The sequence below is a fragment of the Hyperolius riggenbachi genome, chromosome 4 (genome assembly GCF_040937935.1).
Source record: "Hyperolius riggenbachi isolate aHypRig1 chromosome 4, aHypRig1.pri, whole genome shotgun sequence".
Lineage (NCBI taxonomy): Eukaryota > Metazoa > Chordata > Amphibia > Anura > Hyperoliidae > Hyperolius > Hyperolius riggenbachi.
The window spans coordinates 442,434,373-442,461,020 of NC_090649.1; the positions used below are offsets into that span (position 1 = coordinate 442,434,373).

A 26,648-nucleotide genomic window follows, 5' to 3' on the forward strand; every position below is an offset into this window, starting at 1 on the left:
CTGGACAAAGAGAGGGGTCAGGACCTCACCCGGCCTGTCCACTCAGCAAAGCCCCGCCAATCCCTGAGCCCATCTGCCTGTCACCGAGGTTCCCCTATACACCAGAGTCCCTGTACACCACTGTCACCGAGTATCCCCTATACACCAGCATCCCTGTACACTACTGTTACCGAGTAGCCCCTATACACCAGCATCCCTGTACACTACTGTTACTGAGTATCCCCTATACACCACCATCCCTGTACACTACTGTCACCGAGTGTCCCCTATACACCAGCATCCCTGTACACTACTGTCACCGAGTGTCCCCTATACACCAGAGTCCCTGTACACTGCTGTCACCGTGTCCCCCCAATACACCAGAGTTCCTGTACACTACTGTCACCAAGTATCCCCTATACACCAGCATCCCTGTACACTACTGTCACCGAGTGCCCCCTATACACCAGAGTCCCTGTACACTGCTGTCACCGAGTGTCCCCTATACACTAGAGTCGCTGTACACTACTGTCACCGAGTATCCCCTATACACCAGCATCCCTGTACACTACTGTCACAGAGTGCCTCCTATACACCAGAGTCCCTGTACACTGCTGTCACCGAGTATCCCCTATACACCAGAGTCCCTGTACACTGCTGTCACCGAGTATCCCCTATACACCAGCGTCCCTGTACACTACTGTCACTGAGTGTCCCCTATACACCAGCGTCCCTGTACACTGCTGTCACCGAGTATCCCCTATACACCAGAGTCCCTGTACACTGCTGTCACCGAGTATCCCCTATACACCAGAGTCCCTGTACACTGCTGTCACCGAGTGTCCTCTATACACCAGAGTCCCTGTACACTGCTGTCACCGAGTGTCCTCTATACACCAGAGTCCCTGTACACTGCTGTCACCGAGTATCCCCTATACACCAGAGTCCCTGTACACTGCTGTCACCGAGTGTCCCCTATACACCAGAGTCCCTGTACACTGCTTTCACCGAGTGTTCCCTTTACACCAGAGTCCCTGTACACCACTGTCACCGAGTGTCCCCTATACACCAGAGTCCCTGTACACCACTGTCACCGAGTGTTCCCTTTACACCAGAGTCCCTGTACACCACTGTCACCGAGTGTCCCCTATACACCAGCGTCCCTGTACACTGCTGTCACCGAGTGTCCCCTATACACTAGAGTCGCTGTACACTACTGTCACCGAGTGTTCCCTATACACCAGAGTCCCTGTACACTGTTGTCACCGAGTATCCCCTATACACCAGAGTCCCTGTACACCACTGTCGCCGAGTGTCCCCTATACACCAGAGTCCCTGTACACCACTGTCACCGAGTGTCCCCTGTACACCAGCGTCCCTGTACACCACTGTCACCGAGTGTCTCCTATACACCAGAGTCCCTGTACACCACTGTCACCGAGTGTCCCCTATACACCAGCATCCCAGTACACTGCTGTCACCGAGTGTCTCCTATACACTAGAGTTGCTGTACACTACTGTCACCGAGTGCCTCCTATACACTAGAGTCCCTGTACACTGCTGTCACTGAGTGTCCCTTATACACTAGAGTCCCTGTACACTGCTGTCACAGTGTCCCCCTATACACCAGAGTTCCTGTACACTTCTGTCACCGAGTGTCCCCTATACACCAGAGTCCCTGTACACTGCTGTCACCGAGTATCCCCTATACACCAGAGTCCCTGTACACTGCTGTCACCGAGTATCCCCTATACACCAGAGTCCCTGTACACTGCTGTCACCGAGTGTCCCCTATACACCAGAGTCCCTGTACACTGCTTTCACCGAGTGTTCCCTTTACACCAGAGTCCCTGTACACCACTGTCACCGAGTGTCCCCTATACACCAGAGTCCCTGTACACCACTGTCACCGAGTGTTCCCTTTACACCAGCGTCCCTGTACACTGCTGTCACCGAGTGTCTCCTATACACCAGAGTTCCTGTACACCACTGTCACCGAGTGTCCCCTATACACCAGCATCCCAGTACACTACTGTCACCGAGTGTCCCCTATACACTAGAGTTGCTGTACACTACTGTCACCGAGTGCCTCCTATACACTAGAGTCCCTGTACACTGCTGTCACTGAGTGTCCCCTATACACTAGAGTCCCTGTACACTGCTGTCACCGTGTCCCCCCAATACACCAGAGTTCCTGTACACTACTGTCACCGAGTATCCCCTATACACCAGCATCCCTGTACACTACTGTCACCGAGTATCCCCTATACACCAGCATCCCTGTACACTACTGTTACCGAGTATCCCCTATACACCAGTATCCCTGTACACTACTGTTACTGAGTATCCCCTATACACCAGAGTCCCTGTACACTGCTGTCACCGTGTCCCCCCAATACACCAGAGTTCCTGTACACTACTGTCACCGAGTATCCCCTATACACCAGCATCCCTGTACACTACTGTCACCGAGTGCCCCCAATACACTAGAGTCCCTGTACACTGCTGTCACTGAGTGTCCCCTATACACTAGAGTCGCTGTACACTACTGTCACAGAGTGTCTCCTATACACTAGAGTCCCTGTACACTACTGTCACAGAGTGCCTCCTATACACCAGAGTCCCTGTACACTGCTGTCACCGAGTATCCCCTGTACACCAGAGTCCCTGTACACTGCTGTCACCGAGTATCCCCTATACACCAGAGTCCCTGTACACTGCTGTCACCGAGTATCCCCTATACACCAGAGTCCCTGTACACTGCTGTCACCGAGTATCCCCTATACACCAGAGTCCCTGTACACTGCTGTCACTGAGTGTCCCCTATACACCAGAGTCCCTGTACACTGCTGTCACCGAGTATCCCCTATACACCAGAGTCCCTGTACACTGCTGTCACCGAGTATCCCCTATACACCAGAGTCCCTGTACACTGCTGTCACCGAGTGTCCCCTATACACCAGAGTCCCTGTACACTGCTTTCACCGAGTGTTCCCTTTACACCAGAGTCCCTGTACACCACTGTCACCGAGTGTCCCCTATACACCAGAGTCCCTGTACACCACTGTCACCGAGTGTTCCCTTTACACCAGAGTCCCTGTACACCACTGTCACCGAGTGTCCCCTATACACCAGCGTCCCTGTACACTGCTGTCACCGAGTGTCCCCTATACACTAGAGTCGCTGTACACTACTGTCACCGAGTGTTCCCTATACACCAGAGTCCCTGTACACTGTTGTCACCGAGTATCCCCTATACACCAGAGTCCCTGTACACCACTGTCGCCGAGTGTCCCCTATACACCAGAGTCCCTGTACACCACTGTCACCGAGTGTCCCCTGTACACCAGCGTCCCTGTACACCACTGTCACCGAGTGTCTCCTATACACCAGAGTCCCTGTACACCACTGTCACCGAGTGTCCCCTATACACCAGCATCCCAGTACACTGCTGTCACCGAGTGTCCCCTATACACTAGAGTTGCTGTACACTACTGTCACCGAGTGCCTCCTATACACTAGAGTCCCTGTACACTGCTGTCACTGAGTGTCCCCTATACACTAGAGTCCCTGTACACTGCTGTCACAGTGTCCCCCCAATACACCAGAGTTCCTGTACACTTCTGTCACCAAGTGTTCCCTATACACCAGAGTCCCTGTACACTTCTGTCACAGAGTGCCTTCTATACACCAAAGTCCCTGTATACCACTGTCACCGAGTGTCCCCTATACACCAGCGTCCCTGTACACTGCTGTCACCGAGTGTCCCCTATACACTAGAGTCGCTGTACACTACTGTCACCGAGTGTTCCCTATACACCAGAGTCCCTGTACACTGTTGTCACCGAGTATCCCCTATACACCAGAGTCCCTGTACACCACTGTCGCCGAGTGTCCCCTATACACCAGAGTCCCTGTACACCACTGTCACCGAGTGTCCCCTGTACACCAGCGTCCCTGTACACCACTGTCACCGAGTGTCTCCTATACACCAGAGTCCCTGTACACCACTGTCACCGAGTGTCCCCTATACACCAGCATCCCAGTACACTGCTGTCACCGAGTGTCCCCTATACACTAGAGTTGCTGTACACTACTGTCACCGAGTGCCTCCTATACACTAGAGTCCCTGTACACTGCTGTCACTGAGTGTCCCCTATACACTAGAGTCCCTGTACACTGCTGTCACAGTGTCCCCCCAATACACCAGAGTTCCTGTACACTTCTGTCACCAAGTGTTCCCTATACACCAGAGTCCCTGTACACTTCTGTCACAGAGTGCCTTCTATACACCAAAGTCCCTGTATACCACTGTCACCGAGTGTCCCCTATACACCAGCGTCCCTGTACACTGCTGTCACCGAGTGTCCCCTATACACTAGAGTCGCTGTACACTACTGTCACCGAGTGTTCCCTATACACCAGAGTCCCTGTACACTGTTGTCACCGAGTATCCCCTATACACCAGAGTCCCTGTACACCACTGTCGCCGAGTGTCCCCTATACACCAGAGTCCCTGTACACCACTGTCACCGAGTGTCCCCTGTACACCAGCGTCCATGTACACCACTGTCACCGAGTGTCTCCTATACACCAGAGTCCCTGTACACCACTGTCACCGAGTGTCCCCTATACACCAGCATCCCAGTACACTGCTGTCACCGAGTGTCCCCTATACACTAGAGTTGCTGTACACTACTGTCACCGAGTGCCTCCTATACACTAGAGTCCCTGTACACTGCTGTCACTGAGTGTCCCCTATACACTAGAGTCCCTGTACACTGCTGTCACAGTGTCCCCCCAATACACCAGAGTTCCTGTACACTTCTGTCACCAAGTGTTCCCTATACACCAGAGTCCCTGTACACTTCTGTCACAGAGTGCCTTCTATACACCAAAGTCCCTGTATACCACTGTCACCGAGTGTCCCCTATACACTAGAGTCGCTGTACACTATTGTCACTGTGTATCTCTTATACACCACTGTCTCTGTACACTGCTGTAATTCAGTATCCTCTATACACCACTGCCCATGTACACTGCTGTCACAGAGTGTCCCCTATACACCACCGTCCCTGTACACTGCTGTCACCGTGTGTCCTCTATACACCAGAGTCCCTGTACACTACTGTCACCGTGTGTCCCCTATACACCATGTATAATACAAAGCATCCACGCCCCGTGCTCTGTGCCAATCTCTGCATATGGACAGAGAGGGACAGAGGGAGAACTACTAGAAACCAGGGATTTCTTTATTAGGTGTGGTGACTCCAGGGAACTGTCTGGCAACAATAGAAGGACTCCTTAACTTAGGCAAAAACCAATAGCAATTCGGCTAGCTGGTGCACACTGCAGTGTCTTGAAGGTACATCACACCTGCAAAACCACAAGTAGACACAGAAGAAAGACACGGCATGCAGGAGCTGTTGTAGCAACAAGCTGTATTGGAGTAGACGGATACACTACAATTCGGGTGGAGCCCTTCCTCAGGTGTGGGAACTGTATAGGGGAGGGAGGCCACTAGACACCAGGGACCTACAGTGGGATGTGAAAGTTTGGGCAACCTTGTTAATCGCCATGATTTTCCTGTATAAATTGTTGGTTATTACGATAAAAAAAATGTTAGTTAAATATATCATATAGGAGACACACAGTGATATTTGAGAAGTGAAATTAAGTTTATTGGATTTACAGAAAGTGCGCAATAATAGTTTAAACAAAATTAGGCAGGTGCATAAATTTAGGCACCACAAAAAAAAGACATGAAATCAATATTTAGTAGATCCTCATTTTGCAGAAATTACAGCCTCTAAATGCTTCCTGTAGGTTCCAATGAGAGTCTGGATTCTAGATGAGGGTATTTTGGACCATTCCTCTTTACAAAACATCTCTAGTTCATTCAGGTTTGATGGCTTCCGAGCATGGACAGCTCTCTTTAACTCACACCACAGATTTTCAATTATATTCAGGTCTGGGACTAAGATGGCCATTCCAGAACATTGTACTTTTTCCTCTGCATGAATGCCTTAGTGGATTTTGAGCAGTGTTTAGGGTTGTTGTCTTGTTGAAATATCCAGCCCCAGCGCAGCTTCAGCTTTGTCACTGATTCCTGGACATTGGTCTCCAGAATCTGCTGATACTGAATGGAATCCATGCGTTCCTCAACTTTGACAAGATTCCCAGTCCCTGCACTGGCCACACAGCCCCACAGCATAATGGAACCACCACCATATTTTACTGTAGGTAGCAGGTGTTTTTCTTGGAATGCTGTTTTTTTTTTTCCTCCATGAATAACGTCCCTTGTTATGCCCAAATAACTCAATTTTAGTTTCATCAGTCCACAGCACCTTATTCCAAAATTAAGCTGGCTTGTCCAGATGTGCTTTAGCATACCTCAAGCAGCTCTGTTTGTACTGTGAGCGGAGAAAAGGCTTCCTCTGCATCACTCTCGCATACAGTATCTCCTTGTGTAAAGTGCGCCGAATGGTTGAACGATGCACAGAAACTCCATCTGCAGCAAGATGATATTGTAGGTCTTTGGTGCTGGTCTGTGGGTTGAATCTGACTGTTCTCACCATTCGGCATTCTATCTGAGATTTTTCTTGGTCTGTCACTTCGAGCCTTAACCTGAACTGAGCCTGTGGTTTTCCATTTACTCAATATGTTCCTAACTGTGGAAACAGACAGCTGAAATCTCTGAGACAGCTTTCTGTATCTTTCCCCTAAACCATGATGGTGAACAATCTTTGTCTTCAGGTCATTTGAGAGTTGTTTTGAGACCCCCATGTTGCTACTCTTCAGAGAAAATTAAACGAGAAGGGAAACTTACAACTGACCCCCTTAAATACTCTTTCTCATAATTAAATTCACCTATGTATGTAGGTCAGGGGTCACTAAGCTTACTAAGCCAATTTGAATTCCAATAATTAGTTCTAAAGATTTTGGAATCAATAAAATGACAACAGTGCTCAAATGTATGCACCTGCCTAATTTTGTTTAAACAATTATTGCACACTTTCTGTAAATCCAATAAACTTCATTTCACTTCTCAAATATCACTGTAAGTCTCCTAGATGATATATTTAACTGACATTTTTTATCGTAACAACCAATAACTTATACAGGAAAATCATGATGAGTAACAAGGTTGCCCAAATTTCGCATCCCACTGTGTGTATATATATATATATATATATATATATATATATATATATATATATATATATGGCACTGTACACCAGGGAACTTTATGGAGGGGCACTAGACATCTGGGAACTTTATAGGGGAGGGAGGGGAGTACGAGACACCGTGGTACTGTATAGGGGAAGGGAGGCAATTACTGTAGACACCAGGGACCTATATAGGTGAGGGGCATTATACACCAGGGAACTGTATAGGGGAGGAAAGTGGACATGCTGCATGTAAAATTAGGGCGTGGCTAAAGATGTGACAGGGGTTGTGAAGGTACATGCAGGGCAAGGTAGCCATCTTAGCTAGTAGATCTTCTGTGGACTCCATTTTGTCCACACATTTTGTCTACTGTAATGCCATCACATGTAAAATGTATACATTTGCATTTAATTTCCTTCAAATAGAACTGACAACTCGTTCTATTGCTATGCGGGGGGCCTCAGAGGAACAAAGGAGCGGTGGGGTGGGGGGAGCAGTGCCTTCAAAGTTTGGCTGTCCGTCAGGTGAGTAGATCCGCTGGGTGGATCGCTTTCGGTCGAGGGCCATGTACATCGTCTTAGGCGGTCTTTATCGGCCGCCTGAGCTTACTTTAATCAAATGTGTATAGGGGCCTTAATTGCTTGTGGAAATATGCGTGTAATCCAAAGCAAATTTCCCCATAAAGATTAACCTGCTGGGCGGTCTGGACGAGCTCAGCTCGTCCAGTACCGCCGGAGCCTGCCGCTCAGGCCCTGCTGGGCCGATTTGGCTCAAATAAAAAGCATGACACACGCAGCCGGCACATTGCCAGCCGCGTGTGCTGCCTGATCGCCACCGCTCTGCGGCGATCCGCCGCGAGCAGCGGCGAAAGAGGGTCCCCCCAGCCGCCTGAGCCCAGCGTAGCCGGAACAAAAAGTTCCGGCCAGCGCTAAGGGCTGGATCGGAGGCGGCTGACGTCAGGACGTCGATGACGTCACTCCGCTCGTCGCTATGGCGACGATGTAAGCAAAACAAGGAAGGCTGCTCATTGCGGCCTTCCTTGTTTATTCTGGGCGCCGGAGGCGATCGGAAGAACACCTCCGGAGCGCCCTCTAGTGGGCTTTCATGCAGCCAACTTTCAGTTGGCTGCATGAAATAGTTTTTTTTTTATTAAAAAAAAACCCTCCCGCAGCCTCCCTGGCGATCTTAATAGAACGCCAGGCAGGTTAATGGAAACTCAGATGATTTGTTCCATAATCCAAAAAACATTTATAGAAAAAATATTTCATATAAAGCATTGTACTGTACTATAACTAAAAGTATCATTGCTATCTGTTGGTTCACCCCTGCCTTTTTTCGTGTTGCTTTAAAGGGAAGGTCCGAGGACTTTAAAAATAAAAAAATCCACTTACCTGGGGCTTCTTCCAGCCCCTGGCATCTGTCCTGTGCTCTCGCTGCAGCTTTGGTGGCTCTTGGTCTCCTCCGGTGGAGAAGCCAACTTCGCCAGGTAGGCTTCCGCTTCGGCTTCTTCTGCGCTTTATCTCACTGGTTGTGCTGACGTCATCTGGACTGTACAGTGCAGGTGCAGAACTACTGCACCTGCGCAGTACAGTCAGGATGATGTCAGTACGACTCTGAGAGCCAGTCGCGCAGGCGCAGTGGACATCCTGCGCCGGAGGGGACCCCGGGCCATTGGCGATGAGCTGAGCTGCACCGAGGGCACAGGATGGCTGACAGGGGCTGGAGGAAGTCCTAGGTAAGTGGATTTTTTTATTTTTAAATTGCTTGGATGTGTCCTTTAAAAAGGAACTTATTCAATGAGAATTGCTTTTGCCTACTGTAAAGGATTTCATGGAAATGTGATATTGTACAGTCCCTACACTCAAATTAAAGTGTACCTGAGAGGACTTGAAAGAAAAAAAAATCATACATACCTGGGGCTTCTTCCAGGCCCCTTCAGCCTGATCCATCCCTTGCCACTGTCCTTCGCCTTCTGGATCCTACGCTACGGTCCCGGTAAGTTCGGCCAGTTGGCGCATGTGCAGTAAGCCCCGACTCGCAAAGTTACCGGGAGCCACAGCGGATGATCCAGAAGGCAGAGGACGATGGCGAGGGAGCGATCAAGACGAAGGCATAGCTCCCAACTGTCCCTCTTTTGAGGGCCAGTCCCTCTTTGGGAGCCCTGTCCCTCCTCATTTGTCCCTCTTTCAGGATTTTGTCCCTCTATGTAAATATATATATTTCTCTACTAAAAAATGTGTTTGATTGACTCTAAACTTTATTCCCATCCTTTAAATTGATATATTACTAATTTTAAAATGTTACTATGAAGGAAAATGAACCAGGTAAGAGAGGACCAGTGTGGTTTGAATTATAAAACACCATATTTTTCTTATGAAATCTTTGTTATGCGTGACTAGTGGCATGATGAGGGCGTGATCAGGGGTGTGGCAAGGGCATGGCTTAAAGGGAAGGTTCAGGGAGGGAGGTAAAAAAATGAAAATCAATATCCACTTACCTGGGGCTTCCTCCAGACCGTGGCAGGCAGGAGGTGCCCTCGCCGCCGCTCCGCAGGCTCCCGGTGGTCTCCGGTGGCCGACCCGACCTGGCCAGGCCGGCTGCCAGGTCGGGCTCTGCTGCGCTCCAAGGCCTGGCACTTCTGCGTCCCACGCGGGCGCGCTGACGTCATCGGACGTCCGCCGGGCTGTACTGCGCAGGTACACGGGCTGGAGGAAGCCCCAGGTAAGTGGATATTGATTTTTATTTTTTTACCTCCCTCCCTGAACCTTCCCTTTAAGTATCCTTCTTTCTCATCTTAAAAAGTTGGGAGGTATGCCGAAGGGGCCTGGAGGAAGCCCCAAGTATGTATGAATTATTGCTTGTTATCTCAGGTTCACAATCCTGCAGCGTCACAGGGAGATGAAACATCGGCTCAGTTCTGATGCACTTATACATTCTGTGCTTGTATATCATGACATTGCTTGCATATCAAGTCAAAATTTCATTAAATAATGAGCTTGTCTTGCAAAGCACTCTTAAACCAAGTTACTTACAATCCAAGGTTTTACTGTATCCCTCAGGAGATGGTGATACATTTCAGCCTATGAAATGTGTGCTCTTAGGAGCAGAGTGTAATTCTTGCAAAGGTTGCTACTCTTCAAGTAAATAGCCTAGCATCCTTCCACACCAGGAATTAGATATACTGTAATTCGGGTCTCCCTGCGCTGAACTGAGTGTTGCCAATATGTACTCCCTGACATAAGTGAGTATTCGCTTCCCTTACTCCATGCTCCAAAAGTTGGGAATAATGTTATAATTCACACCATTATATCCTCAGGCAGTCAAAGTGCCCCCCATAAATTCTGTCTCTCTTATTTGTTATAGAACAACACCCACACTGCTGGTAGCCCCTCCCCCGCGGAGCAGAGTAATGAGCTGGCATTATGGTCATCTCGTCTCTCTGCTTGTCTCCCCAGGTCCTCAGGAAAGTCACATAACTGTGGGGCGGGTGAGGGGGAGACACCGAGAAGAGGGATACGGGTGAGGAGAGCAGAATGATGACGACACAATCAGCAGGGCTCCTCCCTCACGTCCAGCTGTTCTGGCAAGACTCACTCACTAGTGCCCACTTCCAAGATGACGAGGAAAAGAGAAGAAGTGACGCGAAAAGGCGAAGCCGCGAAAGAGGAAGTGACGTAGCGGGGAAAATGGCAGCGCCCGCCGTGTTTCTCAGCAGGCTGCTCCGGGTCGGGTTGGGGCTCCTCGGGCGGCCGGGATGGGGTGCAGCGGGTATGCAGAGCCGGGGTCTGCGGCAGGGTGAGTCACCTCCTGCTAGAGCGTGCATGTGGGTTCCGGCTGCTGTCACAGAGGGAGGTCTATCCTTCAGGTCATGACATGCCAGGGGGCATTGCCACTACTACCACCCAGTTATTGTACACTCGTCCTGCTACTGCCCCTTAGTTATTACACTACACCCCCTGCTACTGTCTCACAATAATTACTACCCCCGTCCTGCTAGTGCTCCCTAATTATCCCCTCTTCTTCCTCTCAGTTATTACACCAACTGTCTCCTCCCTAATACCCCCTGCTACTGCCCTTTAATTATTACACTCCCTGCTACTGCCGAAGGCCCCCCCCCCCCCAATTACACCCCCCTGCTACTGCCCCCTCCCATTAACTTCTACTCCTGCCCTGCAAATGCCTCCCAATTGTACCCTCTTATGCCTCCCAGTTATTACTCCTACTGTCGCCCCCCAAATACCCCCTGCTACAGCCCCTCAATTATTACATCCCCTGCTACTGCCCCCTCCCAATAACTACCTCTGCCCTGCTACTGACCCCCAAATGTCACCTCTTTTACCTCCCTGTTATTACCCCCTGCTACTGCCCTCCAATTATTACACCACCTGCTTCTGCCCCCACCCAGTAATTACCACCTCTGCTACTGCCCCCCCCAATTATCCATCCTGCTACTTCCTCACAGTTATTACCCAGCCTACTGCTACTGCCCCACCAGTTATTACGGAGCAGTGCTTTTCAGCGCTGCTAGCTTTGGGCGCAGCCAGCGCCGCCATAGACTGTAATAGGAATCAGTCTATAGCGGCGCTCAGTGAGGAAGGTCGGCTCCGTCAGAAGACGGAGCCGAAGTTGTTTAAAAAACACAATAATTCGGCCTCCAGCAATCGCTGGAAGCCGAATTATTTCATTCCCCCACTATCCATGTCGGCCTGGAGGGGGAATAGTAATTAAAACGCCCCGGACTTGTGCAGAAGCAGGACCAGCCATTTAACAGCTGGATCCTGCGCCCAAGTCTACCAGCGCCGTATTCAAATGTACGCAGTTATTACCCCCCAGCTGATGCCCCCCAAATACCCACCTGCTACTGCCCCCAACTTTTACACCCTGTTATACTGTCCTCCATATTGCCTGGGGTTGTTTGGGAGTGCTTGACAGATGCAGGCCCTGCAGGAATGGTACCATATTGTAGTGTTGTCCGGATCATGAACGATTCGGATCTTTGATCCGAATCTATTTTATGAGTCGATCATCCAAATCATCAAAATGAGTGATTCGGATCGCAAAAGGGGTGGGGCCAGAAGCGACACGCCCCCCTCTCAGCGGGCAGCGGGGTCCTGGAAGCAGAGCTGAGATGGATCGCTCTGTTGGATGGGAGTTAGCCTTGCAGGGACAGCAGGTAGATGAGAGAGGGGACATGGGTGCCACTGCCAGATATGTGTAGAGCACACATACTGGCTATAACGTGCTGCTCATTACAGGCTGTCTGTTCGTAGTTGTGCACAGTGAACACATTGGAAGCTTTTGGCTCAGCACAGCTCAGTAACTTTGCAGGCACTGTGATTGCTGTGTAATTTGATCCTCCTGCACTCGGCACTAAACAACTGCACTTTACTTCTGGGAATGCTTTATTTCACTGTGCGCGACTTTTGCTTTCAAAGTACACAGATGAGCATATAGGTGAAATACATGTAAAACATATGATTGCAGCATGTGGGTATTGTGTGCAAACAAACATTTCTGCTCTCTGCTCGTCCCTCCCCCCTTCTCTGTCCACTCCCTGCCCTCTGTCCATCTTCTCCCCTTCTCTGTGTGTCCACCCCCCTCTCCTTCTCCTGTCCACAGCAGGGAAAGACCTGTCCTGCTAGTCATTTCACCCTGAATGCTTCGGTAGTAAAATGATCCGAGATTCGGATCAAAGATCCGGATCTTTTCAATGATCCGATTCGAATCATCCGGATCATTGGAAAGATCCGAACTTCCCATCTCTACCATATTGGTATTGTACAGGGATTCCTGTCCTAACCTGAAGGGGCCATTGTCATTCATCAGATATTTATCAGCACAGGAATACCAGGGAATCCTGACACCCCTCCACTCAGGACTCCTGCAGTGGCCACGCTCCCTGGTGACATCATATCTACTGCCAGGGATAGACAGCTGTCCGGTGTGGAAGAAGCTTGTTATTGAAATTGCGGCTTGAAAATTGACTAAATGCCATGATAGCAGTATTTGCTGGATGAGTTTCCAAACTACATAAATTTGCATGAAGCCAGAATTATTTGCATGTCATTAACCATCCCCAGTAGTCAGATCTTAGCCTTTCTGAAGTGTTTATTTTTATTATTAAAGGCTTTTGTTTTAATTATTCTGCTGCTCTGTGTAGGGAGTTTTTTGCTGTCTGTGCATTTACAGTGTGTTTCTGTCTGTTTCTAGTGGTGGAGAAGAAGGAAGGCGGAGTCACAGTGGTGAGTACTGACAGTTCTCTGTCTTGTGCTTATACCGGTATGTGCCTCCTATATCAGATGTGTATTGCAGGGCAGGTAAGTATGGAGTACACAACATCACATCCTCTCTCCATCAGCAATGCGCAGGACATGTTCTTCCTGGTGGCACAATTTGTAGCGCAATCAGCATCGCAGGCTTACCACTCACATTGCTATATTTGGTCATGGAGCAGCAACTGACTGGTAATTCTGGGTATTGCCATCTCTATATCCTTGCAGCATGTCAGCACTGGAGGCCGTGACTATCATCTATATGACAGAATTGTTGCAATGGCTGCTATATACGGCTCTATTCCTGTGTGTCCTCTCCGCTCCTCTGTAATCTGCCTGTGTGACATCCTCATGATGTGAGCTCTTTGTCATCTTATAGCTGGGATGTATCTCTGTTAGATCGTATTGGTGTATCATCTCTCCCTGTGTGAACTCTCTTATGCTAAGTATACACAATGCAATTTCCCGTCAGATCGACGGGTGGAAGAATAATTTCTGACATGTCCGATCTGCTCCTGAGCCATAACTGGACTGATTTTTAGATCAGTACTGCGCAAAATTGATCCCAATTATTGATCTGGAGCAGATTGAACATGTCAGACATTCTCGTTTTGATCCGTCGATATGAGGGGAAATTGCATTGTGTCAACCAGGCATCACTGATGTGATATAAACACCAGGGCTGTGGAGTCGGTACAAAAATCTTCCAACTCCGACTCCTAAGTTTATGAAACCACGACTCCAACTCCGGGTAACCAAAATGGCCCCAACTCCTTAGTCTAATATTTAACAGGGCTGTGGATTTTGTACAAAAATCACCCGACTCCGAAGCTTATGAAACCACGACTCCGACTCCAACTGGGACTCCAGGTGCCCAAAATTACTCCGACTCCAACTCCGACTCTACAGCCCTGATAAACACAATTATAATCTCATTGGTGGATTCCAGTAGACCTGGTGGTTTATTCTCTTTGCTGACTGCCGGGATTTCCAGACGGAAGATATAGTTGTGGGATGGGAGTTTTCCTAGTTAAGGTAAAGCTAATGTATGGTTGTGACTGTGTAAGGAAGGTTCTTGCAATTTGCGTAATGGTTACAGTATCTTACAGAAGTGAGTACGTCCCTCACATTTCTGTAAATATATTATTATATCTTTTAATGGGACAACACTGAAGAAATTATAATTTTATACAATGTAAAGGTGCCCATAAATCTACCAATTTTGTGGCTGATCGACTACACAATTAGATCATTTTATTGAATCGAATGAAAATCAGTGTCACATATGCCTAAATCCATGAGTTAATCAATTTTGGGCCAAAATAAGTAGAATATACCGATCAGGAATGTGGGAAAGATCTCGGTTGAAAGTGCTGGATCAGGTTTGCGGTGGTAACGATGTTTGGTATTATGATGAATGGGACGGATCCCTGGTCGCTGTCTCCCCAAGTGTACCCCCAGTTACTGTGCAGTGTTAAATCTCACCTGTCCCACTGCTGCAACTCCCGGCCACATCTGCCGCCACCCCCATGTGGCACTAGGCACGTGTGACGCCACAAACGCACCACATGATACACACCCCACACGGTGGTGCTCGAGGGGACAGTGGATGAGTCTGGAAGTCACAGCATGACGATGAGATTTTACAATGCACAGGCTACCTGGCAGACATTTAAAACATTTTTTAGTGGGGACTGCAGTTTGGAGGTGAAAATGGCGTCACAAGGCTCATTCCTAAAAGATTTAATGCTGAAATCGATCAAGAATAGGCCTGCGGTGTATGGGCAGGCAACACATTCTTCTTCGATCAGAGAGATGTTTCTTGCTCGATCTGCCCATACATCGCTAGATGTATAGGCACCTTAAAGTGAATGTTTACCGTTTAAAAAAAGAAAAAGTCAGATACTCACCTAAGGAGAGGGAAGGCTCGGTCCTAATGAGCCTTCCCTCTCCTCTCCCGGTGCCCGGTCCCGCGCAGGATCCCCCGTGGCAGTATTCGACCAGTTCGGTCAAATACTGCCACTTCCGCATGCCGAAGGGAGCTTTCGGAAGCCTTCGGGAGCACTCGGGCTCCCGATGACGCGGCCACTCCATACTACGCATGCGCGAGTGCCCCCTGACGCGCTTGCGCGTACGTAGTATGGAGCGGCCCGTCTTCGGAAGCCCGAGTGCTCCCGAAGACCTCCGAAGTCCCTGCGGCGGACGCGAACGGGGGAGCCAGCGTGGCGCCGGGAGAGGAGAGGGAAGGCTCATTAGGACCGAGCCTTCCCTCTCCTTAGGTGAGTATCTGACTTTTTTTTTTTATTTATTAACGGTACCCATTGGCTTTAAGGGGAATTGAAGATGGCATAACCGGCCCAGATAAACATAACTGGCTCAGTCGCATCCGTTGGGGGTCTTCTGCGCATGCATAGAAGACCCTGACGGACGCTGTGACGAATATTACGGAAAGTCATGCGCAAAATCGCCATCGATTTTCGCATGGCCCCGCACAGTTACTGTCAGCCCTGGGTGGAATAACAAATACCTTTCTTTGCTCTTCTTCTGAGAGCATTGCAGGAGTACAGTAGCCCTCCCCCACATCCTGTGTCAGGAAAGAATGTCACAAGTGGCTCACCCCCCCTGCCGAGAAGCCATTTGGCCACACAGCTCATCTTTCCCCAAAAGAAAAAACCTCCTCAAACTAGTTGAGATTCAAAATTCCCTCCAAACTCAGAGGCTCAAACAAAGGAATCCTTAATGTATTAATAATTCAAGATGGGTTTGGCACAGAAAGACAACAAACACATTTCCTAATACCCAGAAATCAGTTCTATCACTCACATGATTTATAATTTTCTAGCTATCAGGAATCAATAGAGAAACCACTTTATCCGGCCTGCGTAGAGCGAATGCGACAGACTAGGCGTGTATAGCCTCGTTTAATAGAGAGTCGCAAGCTGCTTATAAAAAGTCTCGGATTTGCGGTACGCCAATCTGGGGCAGAATTACACAAATTATTAATAAATTGGTACATTTCGTGCTCTGAGTCTGAGGGTGGCAACCTGGCTTCCAGGAGATAACCCTGCCTTAAACACACCTACTTTCCAGGTAGTGACAGCCCCAAACTCAGGTCCAATAAAAGGGGGGCGGGACCAAACCTGCTCAGTTCTCCAAATTCCATCGACTAAGGAACGTCGATGCAGGCGCTGAGGAGAGCCAGCGCCTGCAGTGTTCAAAGACTTAACCTGAATGCCTACCTTTAAACTGGACTATTTTCTTCATGTTTCAAATGGACTGCTCAGCTAACTAAGTAAGATCTTATCCCTTTTATTTTTTTAAGCTCTGTGTTTGTGTTAATAGGTGTATATAACTGTATGTAATGCATTTTTGTTATTAAACGTTTAAAAATCGTTTAGCGGTTATGACCTGTTGCTGAACATACACAATCGTACCTATTCTCCTGAAATCGCTACCCTGTGTTTAATAGAAGTATACACTTATAACCCGTATGCGAGAACCCGGCCCAGATATAACGATCTGACCCAGGTTCCTGCATACTGCTAAGGGTTAATAGAGCGTTCTCGAAGTCCTAGTATAATTACAGTAGCGGGCTGTGTAACTCGCTTGGTGGCAGATCTTTGAATTGTATGTGTGTGGTGAATCGGTTGGTATCAGAACGCTCCCTTCACGAGTCAGTTCATCAAATTGCGAACGCGGGTTACCCTTCGTGATGAACAAATGACCGTGTGTGAGGATTTCTGACGCTGATCGACTGACCCACCCGCAGACCGGCCTAGCGGTCTGTGACAGACGCGACTGAGCCAGTTACCGGGGCTGATTCTGGCTGAACGGCAGACCGCGGGAGGACGGCAAGGGACTCACGCGTGCTTATGGGGCTGGAGGAAGCCCCAGGTAAGTATAACATTTTTAGGTTATGCCGTCTCTGGTACACTTTAAAGGGAACCTGAAGTGAGACCTATGAAGGCTGCCATATTTATTTCCTCTTAAAGAGAATCTGTATTGTTAAAATCGCACAAAAGTAAACATACCAGTGCGTTAGGGGACATCTCCTATTCCCCTCTGTCACAATATTGCCGCTCCCCACCACATTAAAAGTGGTCAGAATCAGAATAATTTATTTCGCCAAGTACAACGGGGGTTGTACCCGGAATTGTTTTTGGCTCATACAGGGTCGGTTATGGTACAAACACCTACATGCGATCTTCAACACATACAATCATATACAGTAGTACAAAGTAAACATATACCTGTGTGTACAAACAGCACATAACTATAGTGAAGGACGCGTGGGGAAGTCTGGAGTGCCTGCCAACTACCGACGGCGCTCACTCGCTCCACAGCAGCTCCAGATGCCCCGCAGTGTGTCCTTGAAAAGAGTGGATAGAGAAAGAGAGAGAAGGGATAGCTAAAAAGAGAATGAGGAAAGAAGTCAAAAACACTTTTAAAAAGTTTGTTTGTAAACAAACAAAATGGCCACCAAAACAGGAAGTAGGTTGATGTACAGTATGTCCACACATAGAAAATACATCCATACACAAGCAGGCTGTATACAGCATTCCTTTTGAATCTCAAGAGATCATTTGTGTGTTTCTTTCCCCCTGCAGCTATTATCCACTGAAGAGTTACAAGCTGATTATTTCTTCCTGCAGACAGCTCTGCCCGGTGTCTGTAATTCCTCAGCGTGGGCTGGTGCACACCAAGTGGGATTTCTCGCGTTTTTACAGCTGCTTGCGGCTGTGGATACGTTAGGGTAATGTATTTCAATGGGGTGGTTCACACCAGAGCGGGAGGCGTTTTGCTGAAACGCATGCTCCCGAGCTGAGGCATTTTTTGGATTGTGAAGGCGTTTCTGCCTCCAATGTTAAGTATAGGAAGAACGCAAACCGCTCTGAAAAACGCCAGTTCAGAGCGGTTTTGCAGGCGTTTTTGTTACAGAAGCTGTTCAGTAACAGCTTTACTGTAACAATATATGAAATCTACTACACCAAAAACGCTACCCAAAAACGCAAAACTCTAGGTGAAACGCTTCATAAAAATAAGAAAAAGCGTTTCAAAAACTGCTAGCGGTTTTTGGTGTGCACCAGGCCTATGTGGCTCCTTTCACAACAGAGGAGGATTTATCCAGCTTGTAAAAGATAAGAGAGCAGAGAAAAGCTGGCTAATGTAAAACACACGCACACGCGCGCGCATAGAGGGGGTCTGGAGGGGGGCGTGCATCACAGATCCACAACAATGAAGTTGGCAGCCTTCCAGACACAGGGCGACAAGTCCGGGGAAAGATAAGCTGATTTATTACGGAGATGGTGATAGTAGAAAGTGCTGCAGTAAGCCAGAGCACATTAGAACAGGTTTAGGCACTTGTAGGATGGTAGAAAACAGGATGAAATTTTTGTTACAGTCATTTTAATCAATACCAGGTGCCTGGCAGCCCTGCTGATCTTTCTGGCATTAGTAGTGTCCAATTAACACACCTGAAACAAGCATGCAACTAATCTTGTCAGATTTTTGTCAGAAACATCTGATCTGCATGCTTGTTCAGGGTCTATGGCTACAAGTATTAGAGACAAATGTTGAGCAGGACAGCCAGGCAATTTGCTTTGTTCTTCAGGCACCCTTTAAAACTTGTATAACCAAGCAAATTTGTTGATCCCATCAAAATAACTCAACACACCGCTATTAATGTCTAAACTGCTGGCAACAAAAGTGAGTACACCCCATACATGAAGAATGTCAAAATTCTGCCCAATTAGACTTTTTCTCTCCCTTGATTTATGTTCCATGTTCTGGTGCGACCTGTCTCTCTATAACCAAGCGCAAACTCAAGTAACTGGTCTGTCTGCACATATTATACTCCCTGTAACCTCTGTGCTGATTCTGTTACCTGTTTTATAGGTTGAAGGACATGTTCTAGAAAATGAACCGACTTTATGCCCCCCAAACCCCTCTGGCCAGTGTCCGATCTGCCGCTGGAACCTCAAACACAAGTATGACTACATGGTAAGATATCTATTCTACTCCTCTGGGTCACACATAGGTATAGACAGACCAATCACTGGGGGAGCCTCTTCTTCAGCCTTCAGGGTGGTGGCAGATGAGAGGTACAGTAAAATATTGTTATAGTAAACTCCAAAGGAAAAGTGGTTTACTATATCAGAAATTGTCCTAGAAATGGCCCAGCATGCCTTGGTACATTCTCTGCTGCAAAGGATCAACTCACTCCTCCCACTGAAGGTACAGTACAAGCACTTGCACCAACAACTGAAACAAGAGGAATATGCTGCCATATTTATTTCCTTTTAAGGGCTATTTCACAGTCACGTTATAAAAAGTAATAACGCAGACTAACGCACAGCAGCACAAAGTATGTGTGACATTCACAGTGCTCTTGTTGCGTTGTGCGTAACGTGTAGCAATATGTAGAAAGTGCTGCATGCTGTGCGTTCTCTGCGTTATTAGCTACGTTGGACTGTTTGCACATGCTCAGTAATGTTTTTGATATATTTTTTTTTTAAATGTGACGCATGCGCCTTTTTCGTTCTATCAGTATGCAACGAAAACGGCGCACCGCGAGACACAACGCAGGGCAATTTAACATCACACTTCAAAAGTGACATGCGTTGTGTTAGGGGCACGTTGTGCGACCATAACGTCGCATAAAACGCAACGTCCTAGTGTGGAAGAGCCCTAAACCATTCCAGTTGCCTGGCAGATCTGCTGGTCCAGTTGGCTGAAGTAGTGTCTGAGCCATGATTAAAAAAAACAATCAGACGACAAAAGAACGATCAGACATGTTGGAAATAATCGATCTGGCAGGTAAATCTGCCAGAAAAGTGTATGGTGTGTACACCAAGCAGGGATCAGGCAGAGAGCCTTGAAACTTGCACCTTTATTGCTGTCAGGATCTTCTCACTGACCCTACCGTAACGTCCAGGTAAAGGTCCCAGCACACCTCCTGGCTATAGGTCGGCCCTGGCCACAGATGTTTAAAGGTTACATGTAGAAACCATAGAAGGCAAAGGCCAGCCTATCTCAATAGGGCCCATTCCCACTCTGAAAACGCTGGCGCTTTTGCTAGCGTTTTGCTCAGGCGATTAAAATGAAAAAAAATCGCCATTCACACTTGACGATTTTTTTTCACGATTGCGTTTAGCGCTTCTATAGCACTAAACGCAAATGCAGGGAAATCGCCTGAAAATGGTTCAGGATACAAATTTGCGTTTGGCGATTTGCATTCATCGCCGCCAATTAATGCAAATAGCCCAAGTGAGAACGGGCCCATAGGGTATTATTGCACTAGCGCTTTAAAAAGTGCTAGCGCTTGAGCACTTTGCCGAAATCGACGGCAAAACGCTCTAGTGTGAATGGGCCCTTATAGTCTTAAAGGACAACTGAAGTGAGAGGGATATGGTGGCTACTATTTCCATTTAAGCATTAACAGTTGCCTGGCTATCCTGCTGATCTTTTGCCTCTTACACTTTTAGCCATAGACCCTGAACAAGCGTGCAGCAGATCAGGTGTTAATGACATTATTGTCATATCTGACAAGATTAGCTGTATGCTTCAGACACTTCCACAGCCAAATAGATCAGCAGTGCTGCCATGTAAGTGGTATTGTTTAAAAGGAAACAAATATGGCAGCCTCCATATTCTTCGCACTTCAGTTGTCCTTTAAACTACTAGGGGCGTTGCAGACTTCTTGAACATGGGAGGAGGAACTTTTTCGCTGTCATGTCTTTTTCGCTGAAGCAGATTCGCCAACTTTATTTCAGTACAATCAAGATGCACAGAAATTTCTCTCAAAGTGGATACCAAATGTTACTATTTTAGCTTGTGATATTCCAGAGAAACAATATAACCCATTTTCCGCATTTGCCAGAATTAAAGAGAACTCGAGGTGGGTTCTAAGAATCCTATTAGCACACAGAGGCTGGGTCTGCATATAATGCCCAGCCTCTGTTGCTATATTGGCCTCAATTCACGGAGCTTTATCAAACACTTTATCAAGCGTTTGATAATTTGCCTCATGGGTAAAATCTAATTTTGAATTCACTAAGGTGTTATATATTTATTGAACTTTTTTTGGTAAAACATTCGATAAATATATAACACCTTAGTGAATTCAAAATTAGGTTTTACCCATGAAGTAAATTATCAAACGTTTGATAAAGTGTTTGATAAAGCTCCATGAATTGAGGCCACTGTCTCCCCCCATGCCACCCTCTGCGCTCTGCTGTCCCCCATAAATCAAACGCCGTGCTAGCGACACCGCTAACAGGCTGTTTACATCTGCACTATCACTCTCGACGATCCCCGCCTCCTCTGTCGTCGCTCCCCGCCTGCGTCCTTTCCCTCTCCGCTGATTGGGGGGAAGGGACGCAGGCGGGGAGCGGAGATATAGAGGAGGCGGGGGAGCGGCGAGAGTAAGACTTCAGAGGTAAACAGCCTGCTATCGACACGCTGCGTGTCGCTAGCATGGCATTTGATTTATGGGGGACAGCAGAGTGCAGGGGGAGGGGGCCTGGGGGGAAACAGTATAGCGACAGAGGCTGGGCATCATATGCAGACCCAGCCTCTGTGTGCTAATAGGATTCTTAGAACCCACCTCGGGTTCTCTTTAAATATGACTAAAAAGCTACACTTTTTTTTTTTTTTTCCTTTTTTTAACTTAGGATTTGTATGTCACATTTTCTGTGTCATTTGAGCTTTAAAGAGACTCTGTAACAAAAAAACCCTCTGGGGGATACTTACCTCGCGAGGGGGAAGCCCCAGGGTCCCAGTGAGGTTTCCCCCGTCCTCTGTAGCAGCAGGGAGTCCAGTGCTCGCTCAGCCAAAAGTCCCTCGAGAAATTCTGGCAAGTGTTGCGCCTGACAATAACCTATCTGTCTGTAAAGTTCCTTTGATGCTCTGTTTCAGTCCGGATCCTGGACACGCCTCTTGTCCCAGTCCCTGACACGCCTCTTGTCCCAGCCCCCAACATGCCTCTGGCATTTCAGATTGTATAGAAGGGTCATGGGTTGTTATTGACGATGCTGTAGTTTAGCTGTCATCAGATGTATCCAGACTGACAGGGTTTACAGTAACAGGGCTGAGTGGCGGAGGAGGATCAAATGTCACTTATGTGAGTGCGGAGGATGGTAGTCAGGCAGAGCTGGTGAGAGCCATAGGACGGAATCGCACTCCACATCTTTCTAATGTAGTTAAAGTGGATCTGAGATAAACTTTTACTCATTGCATGATTGTGTTCCTTTCATATCGTTTATAGGACATTCCTCAAGCCAAATACTTTTTTGTTTTGTTTTAATACTCTAATTCCCTATAAACTAAACAAGCCTCGCCCACAGCTTTTTAGAGTGCCTTGGCATTGTAGCAAGGGCTTATGGGAGCTCAGTCTGGGCAGGAGGAGGTTACTAGCCAGAGAATTCAGAGGCAGAGGGGAGGAGGGAGGAGGAGAGGGGACTGAATTTGTCACACACAGGTAAGCTGATAGCATCTCCAGCCCTCAGCCTGTGACAAACAGAACATGGCTGCACTCATTGTATCACAGGGATAAATAATCATAAACTATTGAAGCTGTTTGCAGCTAGATTTGCTGTGTAAACTATCTAAACTTTAGATAAGATATATAGACCAGTTACTTGTTATAGTTAGTTTTTCATCCTGGATCAGCTTTAAGAAGATCTGTCAGCATTATATACTGTATATGACGGAAAAATCACTGAACTCGCCAGACTCCTGGCAGCAATCTACAGCCGATATCCTCCAGACAAATGTCTTTTCTGTTCTCCACAGGATGTCCTAGTCCTAAGTCAGTTCATCCGATCGGACGGGGGGATGTTACCACGCCGGTTGACTGGGCTCTGCACAGAGGAGCACAAGAAAGTGTCGGCCTGTGTGAAAATGGCTCACCGAGCGGGTAAGAGCAGACTTTGCCTTACTGATGTACTCTGATTGGGCGAGAGCTTATTTCAGTCACTTTCCATGACACTGCAACAGTATGAAATCAGAGTAAACCTTGGGACCACACGTAGGTACTACACTGGTCCCAGACAGTCCACCATGCCCACCACATCTGCTTCAATTAAATTCTGCACAGTAAACAAAATTGCCACCTAACAGCCTGCTTCACAATTCCACACAAACAAAGTGGCCACCCCACAGCCTGTTCCACAACTCTACACAACATACAAACTGTCCACTCCACAGCCTGTTCCACAACTCCACCCAACATACAAATTGGCCACTGCACAGCTTGCTTCACCACTCCACACAACATACAAAATGGCCACTCTAAAGCTTGCTTCACCACTCCACACAACATACAAATTGGCCACTCCACAGCTTGCTTCACCTCTCCACAGAACATACAAAATGGCTACCTGACAGCCTGCTTCACAGCTTCCCACAAAAACAAAATGGCCACTCCACAGCCTGCTTCACAATTTCACACAACTAACAAAATGCTTGCTTGTATTGGAGTGTAGACCTTATACTACATGTTCTGGACAGATGCTGGGCTCTGGTGCACAATACAAGCCAGCATTGTGAGGCTGTAAAGTCTCTATTTTGTGCATTAGGTGACCATCCAGCTGTGCGTTATGGGAGACTCCTACTGTGGCCGGAAGTGATTATAGGGACAATACTGTATCAAATATTTTAGTTCTATTGAGAAAGATGATGTAGTGGAGGACTATGTGAGCAGATATCATAGAAACATTTTATCTTCTGTTTCCAGGCCTTTTACCCAGTCACAGGCCGAAACTGCCAGAGGGACACGTGCCCAAACCGAAATTCCAACTGAACAGGTGAGTGTGGCCTTCTGGCTGGCTGTTGTGTGCACCCTAATGGCTGGCTGGCTCAAGACAGGATAAAAGAGCTTTGGAAATTTGGGCGCACTATGCACCGCCAACATCCGTAATTTGAATTATGGCTGTAGCGGTGCTCAGACAGTAATTTAGACTCAAGCCCAAATTACTATAAAACAGCGTAATTCGGCCACCAGCAATAGCTGTAAGCTAAATTACGTCTTTCCCCTGAGTCCAGTGTGGCCTGGAGAGGGAATAGTAATTAAAGCTGCAGGCACATTTGCATGGGCAGGGTGAGACGCTTTTCGGCTTTAGCCTGCGCCCAAATTTCCCAGCCCCTTAATTACATGAATGCTGGCTGCCTTGAGCGTCCCAATGGCTGGCTGGCTGCCTTGAGCGTCCCAATGGCTGGCTGGCTGCCTTGAGCGTCCCAATGGCTGGCTGGCTGCCTTGAGCGTCCCAATGGCTGGCTGGCTGCCTTGAGCGTCCCAATGGCTGGCTGGCTGCCTTGAGCGTCCCGCTGGCTGGCTGCCGAGCGCGTCCCGCTGGCTGGCTGCCGAGCGCGTCCCGCTGGCTGGCTGCCGAGCGCGTCCCGCTGGCTGGCTGCCGAGCGCGTCCCGCTGGCTGGCTGCCGAGCGCGTCCCGCTGGCTGGCTGCCGAGCGCGTCCCGCTGGCTGGCTGCCGAGCGCGTCCCGCTGGCTGGCTGCCGAGCGCTTCCCGATGGCTGGCTGGATGCCATGCACCTCCCGATGGCTGGCTGGATGCCATGCACCTCCCGATGGCTGGCTGGATGCCATGCACCTCCCAATGGCTGGCTGGATGCCATGCACCTCCCAATGGCTGGCTGGATGCCATGCACCTCCCAATGGCTGGCTGGATGCCATGCACCTCCCAATGGCTGGCTGGATGCCATGCACCTCCCAATGGCTGGCTGGATGCCATGCACCTCCCAATGGCTGGCTGGATGCCATGCACCTCCCAATGGCTGGCTGGATGCCATGCACCTCCCAATGGCTGGCTGGATATCATGCGTGTACCAATGGCTGGTGGGAGAGTCTCTTGGGAATCTTGTGGACTGTCACTGCTGCATCATGTCTCTCCGCCCTCTTCTCTCCTTGTATTTATATCTGTGATCCTCCCATTAGGTATCTGACCCGCTGGTCTGTGTCCAGCGCTCGTCCCATCTACAAGAAAGGACTGAAGTGGAATAAGGTGAAGATGCCAGTGGGTGACCCCATAATGAAGAACAATGTTCGCTATGGCAGTCGGCCTTTAACTTTCATGCAGTGAATGCTCTTATATAATAAATGTTTTCTTTTTTTTCCCCCTTTAGTTGTCTCTTGTGTGCTGGTCTGGTTGATAACGTGTGTGTGTGTGTGTGTGCGTGCGTGCAGGAGCGTAACTAGGCCCCACCGGGCCCCCCTGCAGATTTTCAGAGCGGGCCCCCCCCTGGGGCCCGCTCGGAGTTTTGTGGGTGCTGGAGGGGTGGCAGCATGAGGGGAAAGCCTTGCCCACAGTCGGCGGGGAGAGGGGTAGTTCCCCCCCTCTCCCTCACCTCGGGGCTCTCCCCTCTGTGCTCCCCTCCAGCTCGTAAGTGTGTGGGGCTGTGGTGGGCAGCGAGCGGCTGGCAGATACATACCTGCTTCCGTGCGTTCCATCGCAGACTTCTCGCTCTAGCGGCTGACGTCACTTCCGGAAGTGACGTCAGCCGCTAGAGCGAGAAGTCTCCGATGGAACGCATGGAAGCAGGTATGTATCTGCCCGCCGCTGCCCACCACAGCCCCACACACTTACGAGCTGGAGGGGAGCACAGAGGGGAGAGCCCCGAGGTGAGGGAGAGGGGGGAACTACCCCTCTCCCCGCCGACTGTGGGCAAGGCTTTCCCCTCATGCTGCCACCCCTCCAGCACCCACAAAACGGCCCCGAGCGGGCCCCAGGGGCTGCAGGGCCTATTGCTACGCCCGTGCGTGCGTGCGTGCGTGCGTGCGTGTAATGGCTGCTGGCTCCTCAGGTGAAGATCTCTTGTCCATTCAGTTGTCCCTGTGAGCTGTCCTGGTCAGGAGGTCACATTGCACTCCAGCAACAGGCAGGATATAATGGGCGATAGTAAGGGGAACATTCTATAATGGTTTCTCCCCTTCCCTCACTTTACTGGGGGGAGGGGGGGTCTCATCCTCTGTGCTGGTCTGGTTGGGAAGCCATGTGCTCCAACCGCAAGCAGAATGTAATGGGGGGGGATGGGGTATTACTTTTTACCAGCTTTGGTGGTTGCTGGACTCCCTATCTCAGTGATGATTCCTGGCCTGGAGTTAGTGCTCTATACAGATATAAAGGAGCAGAGATCTTCCTCTAATACACAGGTAGTGGAGGTCTGGAAAACCTGGGAACTTCCAGAAAGAGGGAAAGCAGAGGAGAGACCAGG

At 48.7% G+C, this 26,648-nt stretch overlaps 1 protein-coding gene across 1 annotated transcript; it reads left to right on the forward strand.

Annotated features, from left to right (window-relative positions):
* The first annotated feature begins 10,803 nt into the window (after nucleotides 1-10,803).
* On the forward strand, nucleotides 10,804-25,554 carry MRPS18A (mitochondrial ribosomal protein S18A). Its single transcript, XM_068232617.1, has 6 exons — nucleotides 10,804-10,944; nucleotides 13,360-13,391; nucleotides 19,317-19,421; nucleotides 23,214-23,337; nucleotides 24,157-24,226; nucleotides 25,372-25,554. Exons 1-6 carry the CDS (start codon nucleotides 10,836-10,838, stop codon nucleotides 25,514-25,516), a joined length of 585 nt encoding a protein of 194 aa, XP_068088718.1. The 5' UTR covers nucleotides 10,804-10,835; the 3' UTR covers nucleotides 25,517-25,554.
* Nucleotides 25,555-26,648: the final 1,094 nt, after the last annotated feature.

Excerpts from the sequence above, each read along its gene's own strand:
- MRPS18A (XM_068232617.1), top strand. The coding sequence starts at position 10,836 with ATGGCAGCGCCCGCCGTGTTTCTCAGCAGGCTGCTCCGGGTCGGGTTG. Across the intron at positions 10,945-13,359 it reads GAGCCGGGGTCTGCGGCAGG|TGGTGGAGAAGAAGGAAGGC; the intron begins GTGAGTCACCTC and ends GTCTGTTTCTAG. Across the intron at positions 19,422-23,213 it reads AACACAAGTATGACTACATG|GATGTCCTAGTCCTAAGTCA; the intron begins GTAAGATATCTA and ends TGTTCTCCACAG.